The 21,884-nt window shown below is 33.0% G+C and overlaps 2 protein-coding genes across 2 annotated transcripts in view; both read right to left on the minus strand.

Moving 5' to 3' along the window:
- Nucleotides 1-5,347, minus strand: part of LOC106457492 (chromodomain-helicase-DNA-binding protein 1-like) — an 88,878-nt gene extending 83,531 nt beyond the window's left edge. The window contains exon 1 of the mRNA XM_022383463.1: nucleotides 4,667-5,347. Within this exon, the coding sequence (XP_022239171.1) occupies nucleotides 4,667-4,675 (9 nt within the window). The 5' untranslated portion in view covers nucleotides 4,676-5,347. The remainder of the gene's footprint in view (nucleotides 1-4,666) is intronic.
- A 661-nt stretch (nucleotides 5,348-6,008) lies between these two features.
- The window catches only part of LOC106457494 (30S ribosomal protein S11-like), a 41,189-nt gene continuing 25,313 nt past the window's right edge, over nucleotides 6,009-21,884 (minus strand). The window contains exon 7 of the mRNA XM_013916914.2: nucleotides 6,009-6,367. Coding sequence (XP_013772368.1) covers nucleotides 6,260-6,367 — 108 coding nt within the window. The 3' untranslated portion in view covers nucleotides 6,009-6,259. The remainder of the gene's footprint in view (nucleotides 6,368-21,884) is intronic.

The raw sequence follows: 21,884 nt of genomic DNA on the forward strand, positions 1-21,884 counted from the left end.
AAAATTTAATCCTTACTTTGGCCTACAGATAATTATATAAGGCTGCCAAAGTAGGGATTAAATTTAATAAACTTATGATTGTGGTTTTAATTCTTGTTTCAATACTTTTTATAACAGGATCCCTACTTCATTTTAAAATTCATAATTTTTTAAGACTTTCAATTGTTTACTTATGTAACACCTGTATAAATATATACATTACCTTTAGAAACTGTCTACCTATCCATCTAAATCTAATGCCATCCGTTGGGTTGAAAAGATATTCAAGTATATGCATAATATGTTTACCATTTATATTATCCTGTGTGCGAGTGTGTGTATGGATTTTTATTTGGAATATCAAAAGCGGATACCCACAGACCAGTCAAGTAAGCTGGAGAAATCTTGCACCTATAATCCAAGCCATCTATGCATTAGCCTCACTGATGTGATCAGATTGGTAGGTACCAGACAAAAAAGTTGCTGCTTTAGAAATTTTTGAATTGAAATGTTAGCAACCTTTTTAATGTATTATTAGTATATATGTGAATAATATATTGTAACCAATACTTTGAATGGTCGGTTTTTCACTTAGGAATTTGATAGGGTGGTTTTGGACACAATATATTTGGAATCCTTATCGATCCCTACCATAGTTAAAATAATTTTATGTGCTTATTTGGTAATTTTTAGATGAGCTAAACAATTTCTTTGATTTGTTTGTTTTTAAGCACAAGGATATCTGTGTTACACCTACCATAGGTATCTAAACCCAGTGTTTAGTGTTATAAGAATACAGACATAATGAGTCATTGGAGAATGTGAGGGGAACAAGCAGAAAAAAAACCAAGAATCAATCAGCATACCTCCAGCTGCTGAATTTAAAAAAAGAATTTTAACTGTGTGTGTGTTGTTCATCTGATATTGTTGGGCTCTGTCTCCTTGGCTATAATGGCCATGTTTCTCACAATATAATAGCAGTTGGGAAACAAGAAAAAAGATGAAAGGAGGCTGCTTTGATATCCCCTAAAATAAAATTCTCTCTCTAAATTACATTACTAAAACTCAAGTTTCCAAATTTAAAACTTAAAATTACTGATATTGGGGTAGTGAACCAAATAGATACTAGGTCCAATTATTCTATTATATATGAAAAATGACAAATTAAGAAAAACCAACCAAAACGTTCATTTACCAACATGACATGAAGGAGAAAGGAGTCTTGCTTATGAATTAATTATTTGTTGACCTTTAGGACATTTCGTGGTTAAGTTATAGGTAGTAAACAGCATTACATACTAATCAATTATAGCTTTGGGAACACCCTGTATAAATGGCTTAGATTTTATAAAAAAGAAGAGTTTAATGTTCTTTCTGATATGTCAATGAAGTAAAAAAGTGCATTCTACAGACTGTAGCTCCAAATAAACATTTATCAAAGCAGTAGTTGAATATAAATGGCAATGAAAAATTATTAAAGTTTGCCATTTTTTTTTAGTGTTAAGCCTGAGAATATCATTGAAACCATTACTGAAGACAAATATTTAGTAAATCATATCATTAATTCATCCATCAAGTTGAAATACTTCATAAGGGGTTGTTTGAGCCCTCCTCTTCTTCTCGAGCTACTACAGTAGTTACGTTGAAGAAGACTAATAAATGCCAGTTCTTCTATGTGGACTACATCTCCAAAACCAATAAGATACCCATTACCTCTTACAAGTGACATTCTGAGTATCTTGTCAGAAGCAAAATGCATCAACACTCTAGATTTATCTAGTGTATATCAGTAAATATCTCTAATTGCCCAGAGGTGTTAGGCTGTTGAAAGCTATGGTTATGCGAGATATGTGATTGTTAAAAGAAACAACTGCAAATAATTGCTTTTTTTTTAATTCAACTCTTAATTTCTTTATTATTGGTATAATTATTTTATATAAATTGATATTAACAATGTTACTTCTTTATTTTAATATTTATTTGATTTGGAGACAGTAACTTAATTAAATATCTCAGAGTTTTGGCCACACTTATTTTGTAAAACTTGTATTGTGTTACCTTCACAGTAACATGGTCAAGTGATATGTTACACTAATAATGTGGTTATTTGATAAAAATTTCTTTTCATTTCTGTTGGTTCTTCTATGATGTATATAAATGTTCCCATCCTGCCTAATACTTCAAACACATTATTTCCATTAGAAACAAGTTTGTAAAACATAGATGCTTGTTCTTTCTTATTAACAAAAAACATTACTGTCCTTAAGTCATGTCAGCTTAAGTTATTACCTTCCCGAGACACAAATCTCAAGAAGTTTCAATGAGTATCTGTCGACTTTGTAAAAGGAGTCTTGAAGATTAATTGTAATTTCAAATTATATTCTTCTCTCTCTTTCTTTTGAATAAATGTACAAATGAAAAAATAATAATAATAATCAGCTACTCTAAACAATTAATTGGTAATTTATTTCTTCTAAGTATTGGTAGCATTGGTATTTCAAATATTCAAAGTATAATAATATTGCTGTGATTTTAACTTTCAGAAGTGTAATGGCACTTCTATTAAAAGAGAAATGGGCAACTGCAGTATTAAATACATCTTCAGCATTCTTGAACCTTCAGAGGATTTCTTCCAAAATGAAATAATCTTCATTATTCTTGTATATTCTCAAAAGATGAGAATCTTGCACTTCAAATTTTGTTTATTGGATGAATTATTTTTTGCGTGGACACTTGTGTTTTTGGGTATTATGTGTAACAAAACTGAATACAGATATTGGCATATTATTATATGTATATATAGAAATATCTTAAAAGCCAAAGTACTTTCACTTTCAAAAACAAGCAGAATAATATTAAACGTAACATTCTCACCTGATAATTTTTCAGTGTAATTAAAAATATTACAATCTGTACCACCCTTAGCAAACAGAATTCTTAATAATGTTTAGTAGTCTAATGTACTGCAATGGTTCACTTTCCCTCAAAAACAATTGTTAAATCTCAGATTCTGTATATTTAGCTAAAAAAAAGTAAGGGTGCAGCTTTTTTAAGAATTATAAAAAATTAGTAAATAACCTTTTTACATACACTAGATAAAAAAGATATTTCAGCATAGTAACAATGCAAAAACAAATTTGAGAAGAAAAATTAATGTGATTAAAATTACTACTTAAAAGGCTTCATTAGTGAAAAAAAAGTCTCAGATTCAAACTTTATATTAGTCTGTCTATAGGTAATTGGTCATATTTGTAATTTTAATGATATTAATGTTTAAATTGCAAAATTAATTGCCCCTGAACATATTTTTGTATAGCCTTATCTTATAACAAACTGCTATTCCACATAAAAATATTACATACCATACAGTTCAGATATTCAAATATATCATCATTAGAACAAGGCTAATGTTTGATCATACATATAGGTCTACTAAATTATAGTGTTTTAAGCATAACAAAACATTTTAGCATTAAGTCATTCATATACATTCCAAAGAAGAGTATAAAAGTTACTTAATAAAGTGTATTAATCTTTAGAAATTATTAAATACTCAACAGAACTTTCCCAAATAAAATTTTATCTCAGTTGGTCAGATGTTAGAAAACCAAATATTTTATTAACACATTATGCCAATAACCAGTAACATTTAGTAAGTTTAGACGACATACTGTGTTTCTACAGTCATATATTTTAATTTTTCAAGTGTTTCGCCATGATTTGGTTACAAAAACCATGATTTTTAAACAGACTATGTTTACAAAGCACTTACCTAAAAACTGAACAAGCATTATTTTATGTATGACTCATGTTAAAAAGCACTATGATTTTCATACTTCAAAGAATTATTATGACCATAATAACTGTATACCAGTGCAATAAACTTGTTAGTAAATATGCTTGTGTTTTTAAGAGACCGTTCTCCAATCCACTATATCAAGTTAATATATTAAATGCAATGGCAATGCACTGTACAAATATTTCAATTTAAAAGTAATTGTATTGCTTAAAATTAACTAGAGCCAACAGGCTTATGCAAAGGTTGTTTATTACCTTGTTATTAGTCAAGAGCATTTCACTTACAAATTAGCATGATCAAAATGTGTTGTTTCATGTATTTTGTGATAGGATATTCTTCTGACCACACAGCCTGGTGAATTACAAGTTGATTTTCGGTGTTTTGTAGCAAAAATGGGTCCCTCTTAAAATTTCCAAATTTATAAGGCAAGAGATACACAGGAATGCAAAGAAACGTTTGGTGATAAAAATTACGTGGAACACTCATTATTATACAATTTTTTTCGTGTTTGAAATAATCTAACAATAAACATCCCATTGCATTATCCACATGGCAACAAAGCAATAAAGCTTAAGAATTGAAATGACCAAAGTTATCATACCGTTCAACACCCAACGAAAAGACAAATGATACAAAATACAACCTTACATATTAAATAAATATTCACAGTAATTAAATAAACAACTAAAAACAAAAAGCGGTCACAAATGCTTTACACACAATACGTCTACTTTATGAAACGAAATCACAACAGTTCAAAACTTTTGGTTGAGGTTGCGCATATTTGATGAAAATTCAATATATCGAAATATACGGCTAATGAAGTATCATTAAATATATGATTAATAAAAATAAACAAATCAATTAAAAAATTAAATGGCCTCCTACCTCAGACATGTTGAACAGTGGTTTCCTTCTATCTTACAAACTCAGTCTCTCGCTCTTAAATTTGATAATTTGTTTGAACAAAATTGTCAAGAATATTATAATTTAGCTAAATGTTACTTTTTAACCCAAAGGGTTAATAAAATTATAGCTAAATAAAGACTTAATGAGTTTCGTCTACACAAAAGTCAATATGGCAGCCGGCGTACTCACTCGCCACAATGGCGGAACATGCAGCTGGGCGACAAGTGAAGCTCCCAGCTCATGCGGAAACAAAAGTTACAAATCTGGTTTCGTTACTTTTCTAAATATCATTACAATAAATTTAAAATAATAACGTCTTTCAACAACTGATAAGGTAAATCTTACAATAATTCTAATATTTCAAAGTACACTTGTACAAGACTTCAGTAGCACAAATCAAGTGATGAGACATAACACTTCACAAGACTTCGATGACTCCGCCATATTTGCCTCCTTCCTCGTCCACGAATGACGTTGTTAGTCTTTTCTCGAGGGCACGCGCGTGATCATGCCAAGTGCCGTATTCTTTCCAAATAACAGTCCACCTTGGACAGTTCCATTTCACATAATATAATACTACCTTTTTTCACATTAATTCAAAAATTATTTATCAACATACATGGAAAAAAAATGTGCAAACGGCTTTCAAACCATTTTAAATAACGAAAATAATACAATTTATTGTAATTATGAGAAAAATACGACACAGATCAAACACACAAACATCTGAGGTAAGAAAAAACGACGTATTACGTCATGTAATTCAGTGTCCAATAGCAATAGGCTTTAAAATTGCTTAAATATAATTAAAAATGTCTGGCAATTCTTATGAAGTATTAGTTATAGGTACGTATATAATAACTACCAAGTTATTGAGCAAATATAGTATATTATTAACTGGTTAAAACATTATATGAAATATAACTAATTATTCTACAAAAGCCAAGTATTTTCTAATAATTTTTATTTTTCAAATGTTATTCCATTGTGAGAAAGTTTAAGGTTGTGCTATTCTCCTCTGTACGTTTATGGATGAATCAATCTAAGAATATAGTCACCATTTAGCTCCTTAAACTAAACATTTAATAACTAACCATACAGGGGAGTTGTAATATTTCATTACTTGTAAACAAAAATGTATTGACATCACCTCGTCGTACTGTTTTTTTTTTAAATAGCATGAACATGTCAAGAAGTAAAATTATTAATGATATGTATTTAAAATTCACAAATGAAGAAAAGATGAGATTGTACTCACCCAATATCGTTAATTATTTGACGTAATAACATGCTACTAAAGTGAAGAAAAGCAACAATTAAATCACGCTGTTGAACACTACTTTATTATTTCCACGTCCAGATATATCTATACATTCTCGAAAGATTTTGAGACAAGCAATTCTTCTTATATCACTACGAACTTTATGCTTTCTCAATACAATATTTTAAGAAGCAATGATATTTTTTATTGGTACATTCCAAATTAAATGTTCAAACAAGTTCACTAATCCTGAGTGAATCTTTTTTTTTTTCATTCGCCGGTTAGGCTGGACACAAAACCAATATGCTATCTCATATTCTTCTTCGCTTTCGTGGCCGTGTTCCTGTCGATGGTGTTGGGGTTGTGTCTGTGACAGAAACTATTTCCATACCACCCATCTGTAAGCCTTTCACAGAAGACTGAAAATAAATAAATAAATAGATAAATGAATTTTATCCAAGTTAAAGTAAAAACATTTGATTTTATATTAATAACGGTATAAATGCGAACATTATCTGGCTAGAAGTTCTTTTTTATTTTCCAATTTGTTAAAGGATCAACTTGTCTCATTGTTGCAACACTTTATACACTAAGCCTAACGTGGCGGTCATAATAAGTTGTAGATGCATATATGCAACGATATTTTTGTTATGAGCACTACATTTTGAAGAGTTACGTCTCCTCATTGTTTTATCTGGGCCTCACTTAAATTATTGCAACTAAGTATTTGTAAATTTAGTGTCTTTTATGAATAAGAAAACTGTCTACATGTTAAGCCTAACAGCAAAATTAACATTACCGATCTAAAAGCCTATGCAAAATTCTGCGTGATATTCCAATATAAGCCAATCAACAAGCCAAAGAAGTTTTCGTGAACATTACTCATCCATAGCAAACGGTTTAATATTTGTTTTCCAATAATTATCTCAGAGATTTGGTTCATTTTTTTTAATTTCGCGCAAAGCTACTCGAAGACTATCTTTGCTAGCCGACATAAGGATGACAACTAGTCGTCACCAGCCACCACAAACTCTTCGGATACTCTTTACCAACGAATAGTGGGATTGACATTATAACCACCCCACAGCTGAAAAGACTAGTATGTTTTATGAGAGATTTTGATCCTACAACTGTAGATCGCGAGTCGAGCCCCAAACTATCAGGTCATACCAGGCCTAAGCGTACAGAAGTGCGTTGAGTTCCTCACGTTTACAAGGTTCACAGAAGTACGATAATAAACTGTCACTGCAATGCTCGAGACAGTTCATACTAATTTTGTACGCTAGTTTGTTATAAAAACATTATTTCATGGCCTTTTTGACAATGAAATGTATGTTTATCTTTAATCTTTCAAAAAATAAGGTTGTAAAATAAAATATTCTAAAAGTCTGGCTCCACATAAACTGATTTTAAAAATATGCGAAGGATCACAATCACAGTTCTGTTCTAAAAAAATGAAAATGAAAACAAAATAATCATTTACAATTCACTTCAAGTTACAAGTTACTTCAAATTCTATGCAGTCCTACGTTTGTTTAGTGTAATTACTACAATGTATACACAAACACACATATGGTTCAAGGACTATTACTGCAAATAATTCATATATCTGAATGAGAGAACACTTTTACACCATATCCTATCAAAATATAAAGTTCCATTTCTTCTTTCGCCTTACTTTCATTAAAACCAATAAATAACTCAAACAATTTATAGTGATACACAGTTTATATTTTAACAAATGTTTGTCTAATGTATATTACTTAAGGGTACCATGTCATAAGTTGTGACAAGAGTAAATCGAAGGTACCAAAACACAGTTAAAGAATAAAACAAGCACTACTATAGAATTGTCCAAAACCTGTATTGTAAAAACAGAAAATGAGAATGTCCGTAAATAATATACTGGTGATAACACATTATATTATTTGATTTGTTAATGACACTATTTTTCTTACCAACACGTGTTATGCGAGTCAATTTTACTAACTTTTGCGAACAAGCTCACTTGACTATATACTTTTGGAGAAAGGAAATGCCAGCATTAGACCGATCATAAAGTTAATCTTTTTTTTTAAGAAGTCTATAAAGAAAACACTTTTACTTTAAATAGAGCTAAGTACAAGTACCCCTGGCTTCTTGGATTTAAAAAAGAATGACATGAGCCTGAAAAACCCCTAAGTAATCAACTTTACAATGGAAATAATTTAAACTTGTTACCTTCATTCTCAAAGGTTACAAACAAATTGCAGGATTCTGACTAAAACTAACAGAAAACTTTTAATTGCAATATACTACATCTTAACTCTTCAAGTGCGGTTGACATCATATTGTTTGTTTTGAATTTTGCGCAAAGCTACACGAGGGCTATCTGCGCTAGCCGTCCATAATTTAGCAGTGTAAGACTAGAGGGAAGGCAGCTAGTCATCACCACCCACCGCCAACTCTTGGGCTACTCTTTTTACCAACGAATAGTGGGATTGACCGTCACTTCTAACGCCCCCACTGCTGAAAGGGCGATCATCTTTGGTGGGATTCGAACCCACGACCCTCAGATTGCGAGTCGAGTGCCCTAACCACATGGCCATGCTGGGGTGTCATCACATAATGCAAGCATTTAGCGCGCAACATCTTGAGTGGCCCGCCGCAAAAATTCGCAAACCTTTGTGCATGGGGGGTGGTAGGTAGGTTTACACAAGCCACAAACGAAGGGTTAAAATCTAAATATAAACTTCTACCACTACAATATAAAACACACACACATACATTTAACATAAAAGGATGTTTTTGTCATTATGGTAACTAAAATTCGAGTAACCTTTACTGACACTAAATTATTTAGCTTATGTTTCTCTATGTGATAAGCAGTATTTAGTATTATCAATCACTTGGGAGTAACAAGGTATGTCAACAGCTGTAACTATCTTGTTGCCAATTTCTAGGATACGGATACAGTAACCAATCTTATCTATTACAAAGCTTAATATTTTAAAGCAAGTTTAAAGAAACTCGTTTGTGTAGAATTATTCTATACAATAATGATTTACGGGAACCAAAATTTCGTTTATTATATTTCACGCCCCGCACCCATTGACTCAGCGGTAAGTCCGAAAGCTTACAATGCTAAAAACTGGGTTTCAATATCCGTGATGGGCACAGTACGGACAGCCCATTGTATAGCTTTGTGCTTATCAATCAAAGAAATTATACTGCAGTAAGTCCGATTAGAGTACTACTAAGTTTTAACCTAATACGTCAACTAAATAACATACAAGCAGCTTATTGAAATCTTCATTAGTGTTAAAAATTGTCTCTCTACTGCCTTAGATAAACACAAGTCAAAACTGCCAACAGTTTTAGAAAAACAAGTTGAGTAAATAAAGTACAATTCAAATGATAAAAAATAGCTATACTGTTTGTAGATTATTCAAGTTAGTTTACACGGAATGATCCTCGTCAATATATTTATTTTACACATTCTGCCTTCGGCCTATGCGAAAACAACCTAGGTAAGGGACGGAGAATAACCCGAATGTGATATTAATAACCAATTTTGATATCTACAAAATTGAAAAAAATGTTAACTATCTCTTAACAAAAATCTGAAAAATGGGAAATTGTACACACTGCGCTATTCTTTTGAAATTAAATCCCATTTTCAAGTGTTAACCTTAAAACGTTTATTATGAATGCAAGGTGTACGAAATTTATACACTATGAGGATGCTCATTAGTTTATTCACAAATCGGATGTATTCATACGATATTCACGTCTACAAAATTCGGTTTCTAATTCATTAGTTTATCACATTAGCCCATATGATAACTTAAAATCAAGTATTATGTTAAAACCAAGAACATGTTTTCATGTGCTGTAAGAATATCTTATTAACAAATTTAAGATGTATTCTGCTTATAAAAGGAAATACTAGTGTTATTAAGTATTGGGCAAGTTTTTAATGACGTATTAGTCATATCGAATTTGTATTATTGAAAAACGTAAACAATACGAAGTATGTAATTAACGTAATAAAAGAGTAGTGTTTATTACTATACTGGTAGAACGATAATGCCTAGCTCATGCTCAGATAATGTGTTAGGCATAGGCGGATCAGGTACTTCTGACCTCTTACACCCTCATACATCCCTGTGGCTACAAAATAACAAACAAAAAAAACAGATAATTACAAAGTGGATCAAACGAGTGTATCTATTAACCTATTGTGTTACGGAGAGAGAGAATGCCTAATTGCTTTTAGGTATTGTTAGGCCTTGAGTGGATTAGGCACTTTCAACCTCTTTCATCATTTAGATGTAAGGTAACTTTTTTCTGCACCGAAATAATTTCCCACACGTAAGCTTCTTGGTAGTTCTTTCAGTGACTGTCACACAGATGACATAAACAGTCATGAATGATCGTGATTGTGTAACTTGTACAAACAGGATTGATAGCGGACAGGTAATGTTTTAGCCCAAAGTTTCAGAATATGTTCACCTAACCTGAAGGTTATATACAAACACACACAAGATGAAAATGTACATGGAAGTAAGTCCCAGAAAACTAAGAACCACCAATAAACAGTAGGACACAAGAAATCTTGCAGTAAAGAAAGAATTAAATATCACTCAATTTCACACCACACGTGGCAATGCCTATAAATAATACTTACACACAGTGTCATATATGTTTTTTTTTGGGGGGGGGTCTGTTCGTTTAACTTGTCAGCGAAAACTACAAGATGCAAAAACGTAAGCAAATCGAATAAAAGCAAGCGTTAAAAGTTTGTCAGAATAAACCGAAAAGTGTAACACAACCGTGTACTAGAAATCACAAATATCACTTTGTCGAATTGCTAAAAACTGACAGACTACTTGGTGTATGCACAGATTTTTGTTTATTTTTTGTGCAAAACTATGAAAATTAACAAGGGCTTAACAAGTCGTTTATACCTAAAAATTCTGCACTAACTCAAAAGTCGCCATCATCATCGAATTCAAGCAATATAGCGACAATACATAAAGAATCAACGGCTGAATACATTGTACATTTCAACTTTACCTATCGCACATTTGTAGATGTAGTAGCGTTATAAGCACACAAACACGTGCTTATTACAAAGCTACTACCCAAGGTTATTTGCCGCCGTCACTATTTTTGAACTGCCGGCTATAGAGAAGGCGGTGGGTGCTACCAGCCGGTTGCCTTCTCTATGGTCGGCAGTTCAAAATCTGACGGCCAATCCCAGTGTTCCTTTGGTAAAGAGTAGGGTTAAGAATTGGAATAGTGGGATTGATCGTCAGATTATAACTGCACCAAAGCTGAAAGAACAACATGCTCGGCATCACATACAATCACCTGTACTCATTTACGTTTCAACCTTATGGTAATATACATTTCATTTAAACTGTGGGGGGGGTTCGGTTAAGATTATTTCGTTTAACTCAAACGACCACTGACGGTATGCAACAAAGCTACGAATGGTCTGAAATGCAGTGAAAACAATGTGAAGTTACACTCCCAAAAATACGCATTTACAGAACGAACGAACTACTTCCTCAGACTTAAGCAGTTGGCTACCTGTACAATGCAAATCTGAAAAAAAAAATTGTAACTGAAAGCGCAATAAATATATTCAACGTAGTCTGTACATCAGCGTCCTGTTTTCACAAAAATAGCGTTTTTCACCATATCACTATAGATGGTTAATTTCAAATGGTATCGTATAAGACCTTACCGAATTCTTGAAAATACGTCTCAAAATACCCGCAAAGTTACATATGTTTATTAGTCCTGGGGCTGGACCAATAAACTTGTCGTTATTTCCTGTTTACAAGCCATTGATTTTAAACACACCCGTCTAAATCAGCGGACGGACAGTAAAGATAAAGAACATTAATTACTGGCGAAAACAATATAAGCAAACTAATATATCCAAATCTTATTACAGTACAATTTACCAAGTTTTCTGAAATACGATTGTTAACATTTCACCACACTGCTAGAAATGTCTAGACACCCCGAGCAAAACAGAAACACGATATTCGATTTTTGTTTCAAAATATGATCTTTTACAATTTCCATTGTGCTGCCAGTTATACCACAACAAGAGTAACTGTTTCAAGGTTTGTTATTTCACATTAATTCTTTTGTGTGATTCAATGAATCAACTTTTCTTATTCCTTTTGGAAACTATGAAGTACATCTTGTTTCTTATTACACTGATATCAATGTGAACTTGAAGGGCAAACGAACTCTCGTCTTTTCATCAACAACGTCTACTTATCCATGATGTTATCACGCGGTAACTAAAAGATCTTTCTTGTCGCCACCATTGTGACGATTTAAATCCCCATTAATATAATACAGTAACAGGTAACCTGCATGCTTGGCCTAGGGATTAACCCGAGTCTCTTTCTTCTTCTGCATCCTAAAATATATCATTTTTGGTTTATGACTGGTTAAAGTGAGGTTCCTAGAAGGTATTTGAGTACCGTGTGGCCCGCAGATTATTCTAGGTTGCCCATCACTAGCATAAGGAAATACAACAACGTCCTGAAGTTGAAATGTCAGCAGAATAAAAACGTATAAATAATCAGAATCCGAGAGGTAGTTCTAAATGCCAAATGTGTGGCAAGTCAGTCAGTTCATGAAATAAGCGATATGACTAACCACGTAAACTCTATCGTATACGAAACTGTACGACATTACAGGAACGACCAAACTATGTAATTTGTAAGGGTTGAGAAAGAAAAACAACTTATCGCAAATGACATTTCTCATCCACTCTGGCCTGATATCAGAAGCACTAATATTAGTTTAACTGTTCAAAGATACTGTGAAGCGATGAGAACATATCTCTTTTTTTTTCAAAAGTGATGATTAGATCTGAATTTGGAGACTAGCAACCAGACTAGATGGTGGTGGTGCTATGGAAGTAGTCCACGTTCTGTATAGATATTGTAGGAAGCACGAGTGAAATGTCTCCATGCCTAAATGCTATAAAGTATCAATACATCGTGAAAGGACACCTTCCAAGAAACATGACAGCGTTTTGGACATGCGAGTGAGCAATAATGATAAGCGAACACTATCGTGTATATCAATTAGTGAAAAACCACAGTAAACGGAACTGTCAGAAGTCTGATGTTAGAGATATTCTCAGTCTTATATCAGACTTCTGAAAGTTTGTTCCGTTTATTGTGGTTTTCAATAATGCGAGTGAGCACTCTTCTAAACAGAGCAGTGCCTCCTGTCACGTTGAGAATTTCACCATTGTTTGGTTTGTAAGCCTTCGTACCAACCTTTTGCTATTGCTTTCTCAAAACATCTCATCCAACATATGGATCTCAACGTTTCAACTGTTTGAAGAAGGAATGGTCTCAAATTAACCCGAGTACTACAAAAATTGGTCGAGGACTTTTTTTTTTATAAGGCGAGTGGTGGTTATATATTCTACAGTGGACTCCACAAAGTTCAATAGTATCTGCACAACATGGAAGGGCAGTGTACGTGGATATTCTGAAAGAAACATTCCAGTGAAGTTGGCCAACTCTTTAGTACGTTGTACCATACCTTAGATCCTAATCGCGACAACAGCTGTACGTAACATATACAACTGATCATTACACGTGCTACAAGAAACAAAAACGTTATAAAACTTAATAAAAACAAACTATGAGGGAGCAAAATATGACAGCAAAAATCAATATTAACATACACAACTCTGTAACATTATTCGGTTTGGTATCTTCCACCAATACCTATTCAGTACGTTAGGCCTTGTGATGCAAGATTAAATTTATATTTCAGGCATTATTTCACTGGTTTAAGTCTAGGCATTTACTACACATTTCAGAAAAGCAGATATGCTGATTCATAACCTTTTTTATTAATTTATCCAGTAGTATTTACTTACATATGCATGAAAATGATGAAATCAATTCTGTGTACTGAATATACACGATAGTCCTAGTCTATTGGTGTGCTTTAATAGTATTAAGCAGTGCTTAGAAGTGTCAGTAATAATCAAAAATAACAATGATGAACGTAAGAAAATGCTATACCAGTAAGTCTTAAAATACCTTTATTCAATGGTCCCAATTTTGGCATTAACAAAACTTCCCATTTTATTGGTTTATCAACAAATTTGGAATTATTTTTAAAGTTCTATAGCGCGCAATTGCTTAATTTAAGCTTTAGTCTAGAAAACACAAGTATATATACATGAAAGTTAATTTACAACGTCCAACACTGGTCTACAGGTGAGCCAAAAGGATGGTTCTAAACCAAACACCACATGTGAGCAAAAGCCTTATCTCAAGTTATACTTTAAATGAACTTCTAACGACAAAAAAGCAAGGGCCGTTTACCATTTAAAAGTTCGTGATACAATTTCTATTTTTTCCTATTAACACCATATTCAAATATACAGATCAGAGAAGCCTAAGTTCAGGCATAACTTCACTAGTTTATTACTCCCGACCAGAAGGAGGCAACAGTCATACAGTTAAGGCTTTTATTTTTTCCTCTCTCTCTATCGTAATAAAGGAGTTTTATAACAAGCGAAACGTTTTGATTATAAATTTATTTTCCAAAGTAACAAAAGCTCTATAAAGTTCGCATTTAAGCACAAAGCTACACAATGTGCTATCTGTGCTATGCCCACCACGGATGTCGAAACCCATTTTGTCCACAGACATTCCCCTGTTCCACTTGAGGTCAAAACTCTAAAGAGCGAACTTTTTCATCGTCATGAAGAATGAGCTACTACTGCAACCATGTAATTTTTGATAAAACATAATACTTATTCAGGGACTACGAGTGGAATTTTCATGATCCCGTTAAGTTCCCCAATTACAATGCTTAACTTATGAACCCCAATGATAATATCATTTTTTCCCAATTTCCTATGAAAAAAAAGTCTCCAAAAAGTGTCACTCAATGTCTACATTTGATAGTTTGTTGTAATAATACTAACATTTATATTTATCAAAAAATATTAAATCTGTCGAAACATCGAAAATAATTAGGCCTAATGAATGTAATGAAAATTACATTTGAATAATTATTTTTGTATCCTTTCTTGTTAATTAACCTATTAAGAACTTTAAGTTAGAAGTGGGGGGGGGGGGTATATCTATACAAAACAACTCACCAGAAGGCTTATGAGTCAATACCTACGTCTCATGCTCTAGGCTGGACTCATGACAACCAAAAGCCTATGGCGATATGCTATTTGCAAGCAGTACAATATAATGTTATTTGCACTTGCGAACGGCGTTAACATATATTAAACGTAAACCAACAGCGTAAACTTTAATAAATTGTGAATCTCGTAATTTCATCTTAATTATCAAGAAATATATTTCAAGCAACATGAACATACGAAAGTGCATGACTATCATCAACCGTCGGAATGTTTATACAGCCCTATTATTAACTATTACACAGATCCATAAAACTTGTTTCTTTACATTTTGGCTTTAAAGTAATAACAGACGCACAAAATTCCTCTATTACATACAATACGCTACTACTAGTTGAACTGGTGATGGAGCAAACAGGTGTTCCTGTGACATTGGTCTAGTTATTTACAGGCCATGGATGTATCAAACAATGGAGTCAATCATCCTAACATTTCTTCCGGCAGTATTGTTTCAACACATCAAAAACAAAGCGTACAATTGAATGTCAATTACAAAATATTTGAAATATTAAAACAACAACACGTGGCCGTACTTTTGAAATATTAGAACAACAACACGTGACCATGTTTTCGATGCTGTTTGCTTACATTGCATCTACGGTACAAATATTTCTCATTCCAAGTTTCCAATTTTGCTTTCAATTAACCACACTTAATGTTACATCCTGTTCTATAATAGTAATGTGTATGAAAATTAGTTTAAAAATACCACAGAGCATTAATTTAGGGATGAATAAATGAAGCATTTTTTATCTTTACGGTAAACCTTACGGAATGACTCAAGATGAAATAATGTTTGTTTGTCAGTAGGTCAGATCATTACTTACTAGTGTGCAATATGCTGGATTTCATGTTATTTGTCATCGCCATTTTGTATACATTCGTGTATAAAACAGAAAATTTGAGTGTGGATTAGCGTCGTTAAGTAGTGTGTGCGTTATAAGATTGACAGTTAAACCCTTAGCGTAGATGGCTTATGGTGTTGCTGACTGGCTGCCTTACCACTGCTCAGTTCAAAAGAATGGACGCGGCAGATAATCTTAGTAGCTTTGCCATAAATACAAAATACAGATGAAACAAAGATGTAAAAGGATCTACATTTCATCAGTTATAGTTCTGAAAAATTCTGCAATAATATTAATAATATACTATAGTTGAGTTTTACATAAGGCCCTATGTCTTCTTCACCCATCAAATAGATCATACCATATGGTTTATTGTTATGCAAGTTCCTGTACTCCAACCTATGCCGTACTATTTACTTATGAGTAGCATTTGGTTATGTCCTACCTGAGGCTCCTTCTCGTCGGTGGAAAACGTTAGAGCGCATTAAAAATACAGCAATCAATGATATGATGACTATTTAACGAAAACAAAGCTTTAAGCAGGGCAATCATTGCTACTGGGCTGACTAACTGCAAATTAAAAACAACAACATACTCATGAATTGAAGTTTATAGTTTTACTTCATAATTGGTAAAAGAAAGTACTTTCAACCGGTCTTCTTGATTTTTTGTTTAATTAATAACATATTTCAGAATTATCCACGGGCAATTATACACTCCGCAAGTCGAATAATTACTTCATGAAAATCTGTTAGGGAAAGAATCAGAATACGTCTTCCAAAACAAAACTTCCATTATTGAATGCATCACTCGCCAAACTAGGTCAATCTCCTTCAATCGACAGGACAAGCAAGATAAAATAACTAATTAAAATCATCTGACAAAAGGATGCCCAGTTCAACTAAATAAATAACACTTCAACACACGAAGATTTAAATAAGACTCGGATCTTACTTGCTGAATTAAGTATAATAAAATACAAAAGTAAACAGGTTACGATCAATTTACAATGTACACTTACAATATACGGTTTTATTCTACAGTGAGCTTATAGATGTGACAAATGTGTTTGCAAACTCCATCACAATGTCATTCGAACGCATCAAATGAAAATGGTTAGTGAAAAGATAACTCATTCAGTTAGAAAGTTGGTGGATCCTGAACACCCAAAACTACTATATGTAATGTAAAATGGTGAAATGGAGTACAAATTTTAAAACGACCAATGTAAAAAATGTACACATTCCGCTTCTAGCTGAGATACTAATGGCGATGTGTATGTGGTAGAAACATCAATGCGTTACTGTAAATTACCAGTTGCGCATTTTGTAGTTAAGTATTTCCATAAACACTATCAAAAGTGCTGTATATAGTGGAGACTGGCCTACTGGGAGATCGGGAAATTTTCCGCTAGGCTGTTGCTGACACTGGCCGGTTAGGCCTAATTATGACGCCTCCATAATGATGGTTCCCCACTTAAGACAACAAACAACGCAATTCTGGCGCTACTGGTTCAGGGATTTGCGAAGATAAGTCTTATACGACCACAGGTGATCCACACCAATCACTTTAGTGTCTAGGGGCAGCAATAGGCGAGTTCAACAGGCCCTTGTGCGTCAAATATACATTTTACTGGTACTTGATATTTAATCTTGAGAGAGATAATGTCATTATTTTGCATCTGTCCCTAACTGATAATATAGTATTAACTAGTCTAATAGATATCTACAGCTTATAGCTACAACTTTACATCAACCTCTATGTAGAATGATTTAATAATGTAATGAATGAAAACTGAATACCGCAACACGCTAGAATATCGATTACAGATTAACATTTTCCGATTTTATCTCTTTTTCGATATTTTATTTCAGATGCAGGTACTCACTCCATCCCTGGACGAATGTATGAATAGGTGAACAACATATATTTGGCGTTTCTGTTGTCAAGTTACCTCACAATGATTTTGTGATCGTGTGTTCATTTGTTGAATTTCATAGGCCATCTACTAATTGTCCCTAACTGAAATGAAGACTAGAGGGAAGCAGCTAGTAAACACCACTTACCACCAACTCTTAGGCATACTTTTATCGAATAGTAAAATTGACTGTCACAGTTCAACGCCCCCAAAGCTGAAAGGGCAACAAGGAAGTCAGACTTTTAACCCGCAGATTGCGAGATGAGCACTCTAACCACCAGACCATGTCAGGCAGTGTATTGTGAATCAAGAATGAATGAGTTGTTAGTGGTCCAACTGTACTCAATCCTAAAATCATCGAACAAAGCAGTGTAATTCAGAATTAGCGGGGGCTTCCAAGACATGTCAATTATGAAACAGAACGCAAAGACACGCAAAATCAGTTATCAAGAGATGCTTAACTGAGTGTTGAGCAACTCTTTCTTGGTGGAAAATTTACACCATCCATTAACATAAATGATGTTGCCTGTATCATTTCAAAGTATCTTACAGGATTAAAAAACAAAAACGGATCAGACTCATAAAGCAGAAAGTTTTAATTCGACTAGTTTAGATTTTCACCAGGTATAGTAAAGTTACAATAAATTTGAAACATACTTAACGACAATGAAGCATTTTTGGAAGGTACAACTTTCCTTCATCAGAGGTAAAAACGGGAAGTAAGAAGAAAGATAAACGTATATGAACTTCAGTAATCAATGCTTCTTTTCAGTGTATTTTCAATTAATTTTAGTTGCAAACCTCCCTACAGAAAATTTACCACAACACTTAAAGCAGTGCAATTGGTCAGTATATAAGTATTTTGTCTTTTGTAGAAACTTGAAATAATCTGAAGCCAATGTTATACGACTAATATGAAATCACTTTTTTTTCATTGTTAATCTGCCAAGCTTAACGGGAAACTCCAGAGCTTCTAAAATATATAAATGTTTTTAGCATTACTAAGGGGCAGTAAAGATATTCTATCGAAACCTAAAAGTTTTGACGGTAAATTCATTTGTCAAGTAACAAAAACTAAATAACGAACGTTTCATCACTATAAAAACGTGTTACTATTACAACCATGTAATCCTTTGTAAACCATAATGCTTATTCAGGGGCTATAATGAGTGGAATTTTCATTATTCCATTGTGTTCCCCAATCTCAATGACGTTAAAAACAGAAATGCGTAAACTTTAATAATTATGAATTTCGTAATTTCATCTTAATTATCAAGAAATATATTTCAAGCGACATGAACATACGAAAGTGCATGATTATCATCAACTGTCGGAATGTTTAAACCTCTATTACACATCCATAAAACTTGTTTCTTTACATTTTAGTTTTAAATTAATAACAGACGCACAAAATACCTCTATTACATACAATACAGGTGTTCCTGTGACATCGGTCTAGTTATTTACAGGCCATGGATGTAAGAAACAATGGAGTCAATCATTCCTAACATTTCTTCCGGCAGTATTGTTTCAACACATCAGAAACAAATCGTACAATTGAATGTCAATAAAAAAAAATATTTGAAATATTAAAACAACAACACGTGGCCGTGTAATTTTACTGCAATCATAACTATAGAAAATATTTCAATAAAAAGAAACTGGCAGTATCCTAAGTGCAATATGTAAAGTCTTCACGTATTCCCAGACAGACTGTTTCAGAATTTTGCACAATGCCACACAAGGATTGTCTGCACATAGACATAATTAATTCTGAGGTAATGAACTAGAAGGAAGGCTACTACAGCACTCACCAGCAACTTTTGTCTGATTGAATAGTGGGATTTCAAAGTGCTTAAGTGCGGATCTCGTTTTTGGCAGCAATTTGTCGCGCACCATATTCACAGTTCAAGAACTCTAAACCACTAGGTCACGTCAGGTCCACCCTGACCGAGATCCTTCAGTGGCTTTGTTTCTTGTTATTACACATACTACTGCAGTTTTTGACAATCATATAAATGATACATTATGAGCAACGAGTCCAAAAATGAATAACACTTGGCAAGGTACTCGCAAACATTTAAAATACTGGAGTTAGCTAAAATTCATAAACATAAATTGTGGCGCGTGGCTATCTAGAACATATATCATTTAGATTATTAAATATAAACTATATATAATAACCAAAAATACCAATTTTAACCTGCTATACTGTGACATCCATTACCAACTAGCAGATAACACAAATTTTTCACAATCGTAGAAGGATTTCTAATTCTAATACAGGCAGACATTAATTACTATGGAAGGTTGTGCCCAATAAATCTTTATCAAATACTAACGTTTCTCTTGCAGTTCATCCCACACAAATTTTCATCCCCAAATTTTAAAGCCAAGGCTAAAGTTTGTCCCTTTTCCTTTCGGAGAAAAAAGTGCAGACTGGAGTGTTTTAAGACATCTTGCAATATGAAAAAAACAAACAAGTTTATATATTGCCTGATGTCCCGGATTTATATCTTCATCATCAGTCACAATTAACGACGATGTTTCAGCTACAGATAAAAATTACAGTATTATTTCAAAAGTAATTCAATCAATTTGAAAAGTATTGCAATCGAAACCAGAATAGAAGACAAGAAAAACTAGAAACGACATTGATTCGAAACGCGGATTTTGAAGTACAGACTGAATGGTAATTCAGTGATAACATGGTCTTGCACCCGAACGACAAGCATTAGGCCTATTTTTGCTGCATTGTCCTTATCAGGCCTAAGGAACCGTTTATGATACGTCAACACTCTCACTAGATACAATTTTAGGCCAGCAAATCTACAACATGGAAAATTCGAATTTTGCACAGAATTAGAAACTTACGAGATGAATAAGCTTTACAAATCCCCTCAAATGTCTAATATTTCATCATAATACTTGTTTATAGTCCGTGAGCCCGAATACCTGGCCAGTTTTATTTTGTTTTGGACACAAAGTGAAGCCTATACGAGTCGGGTTTATCGGATGTTTTATGCGAACCCTAACAAATGTCAATTATTTAATAATCCATATGTCGACATGTCTATTATTAGTAATTTCTGATTACACTTAGTTCAGCATTAAAAGTTTATTCTAATATCACAGTTACTTTGAAAAATATTTAAAAGTCCATTGATAAAGCTTAAAACAGCGCCAGATTCTTAAAAAATAGCCGGCGTCTTTCTTAATAGTGAACTTTATCATCATAACACACGTTGTGTTATACTATAATCTTATTTCAAAGATATATTATCGTCAGTGTGTTAGTTATCACCTTGCAAATATCAATTCATGGTGTTAAGAAAACGTAGGTTCAAAGACAAAAAAAAAACCTATAACCCGAGTACTTTCGAAAGGTTAGGTCATCTCGTCAGAGATAAACAAACATTAACACCATCAAGAATAGGAAAACAAAATGCATATTCTGTCTGAAAAAACACGAGTATCTGAAAGAAAGTAAACCACCAGAACTCGGACAGTACGTCGATGTATGTACCGATGATGAAATTAATTCCAATAAGCCCTCTGAGGCCCATTACAACAGACATGGTACCGAAGCCACACAAAATAAACAATGAATCCGTGATAGATGAAGACGATTCAAATATTGGAAACTATATGGGTATTGAGTTCGAAGCTTACAAATATGTTTATAGTAAGGAATGATTCAGAGATATATGTTAAGTAACGTGTACATGTTAATTTAAATGGATTTTGATTGTTATGAAGAAAGCACATCTTGTTTTACGATAATGCCAGTAAGATGAAGTTATGAACGTATGGTCTGGTTTAAAGTTTAAAAAAATTCTAAGAATAAAGTATTAGCATTTTGTTTATCTTGTAAAAAAAAAAAAAAAAAAAAAAAAAAAGGATTTTTTTTTAAATTTTTTTTAATTTTATCTTTTTTTTGCCAGTTTCTTACATCTTTACCACCCAAA

This window comes from Limulus polyphemus, unplaced genomic scaffold (genome assembly GCF_000517525.1).
Source record: "Limulus polyphemus unplaced genomic scaffold, Limulus_polyphemus-2.1.2 Scaffold338, whole genome shotgun sequence".
NCBI lineage: Eukaryota > Metazoa > Arthropoda > Merostomata > Xiphosura > Limulidae > Limulus > Limulus polyphemus.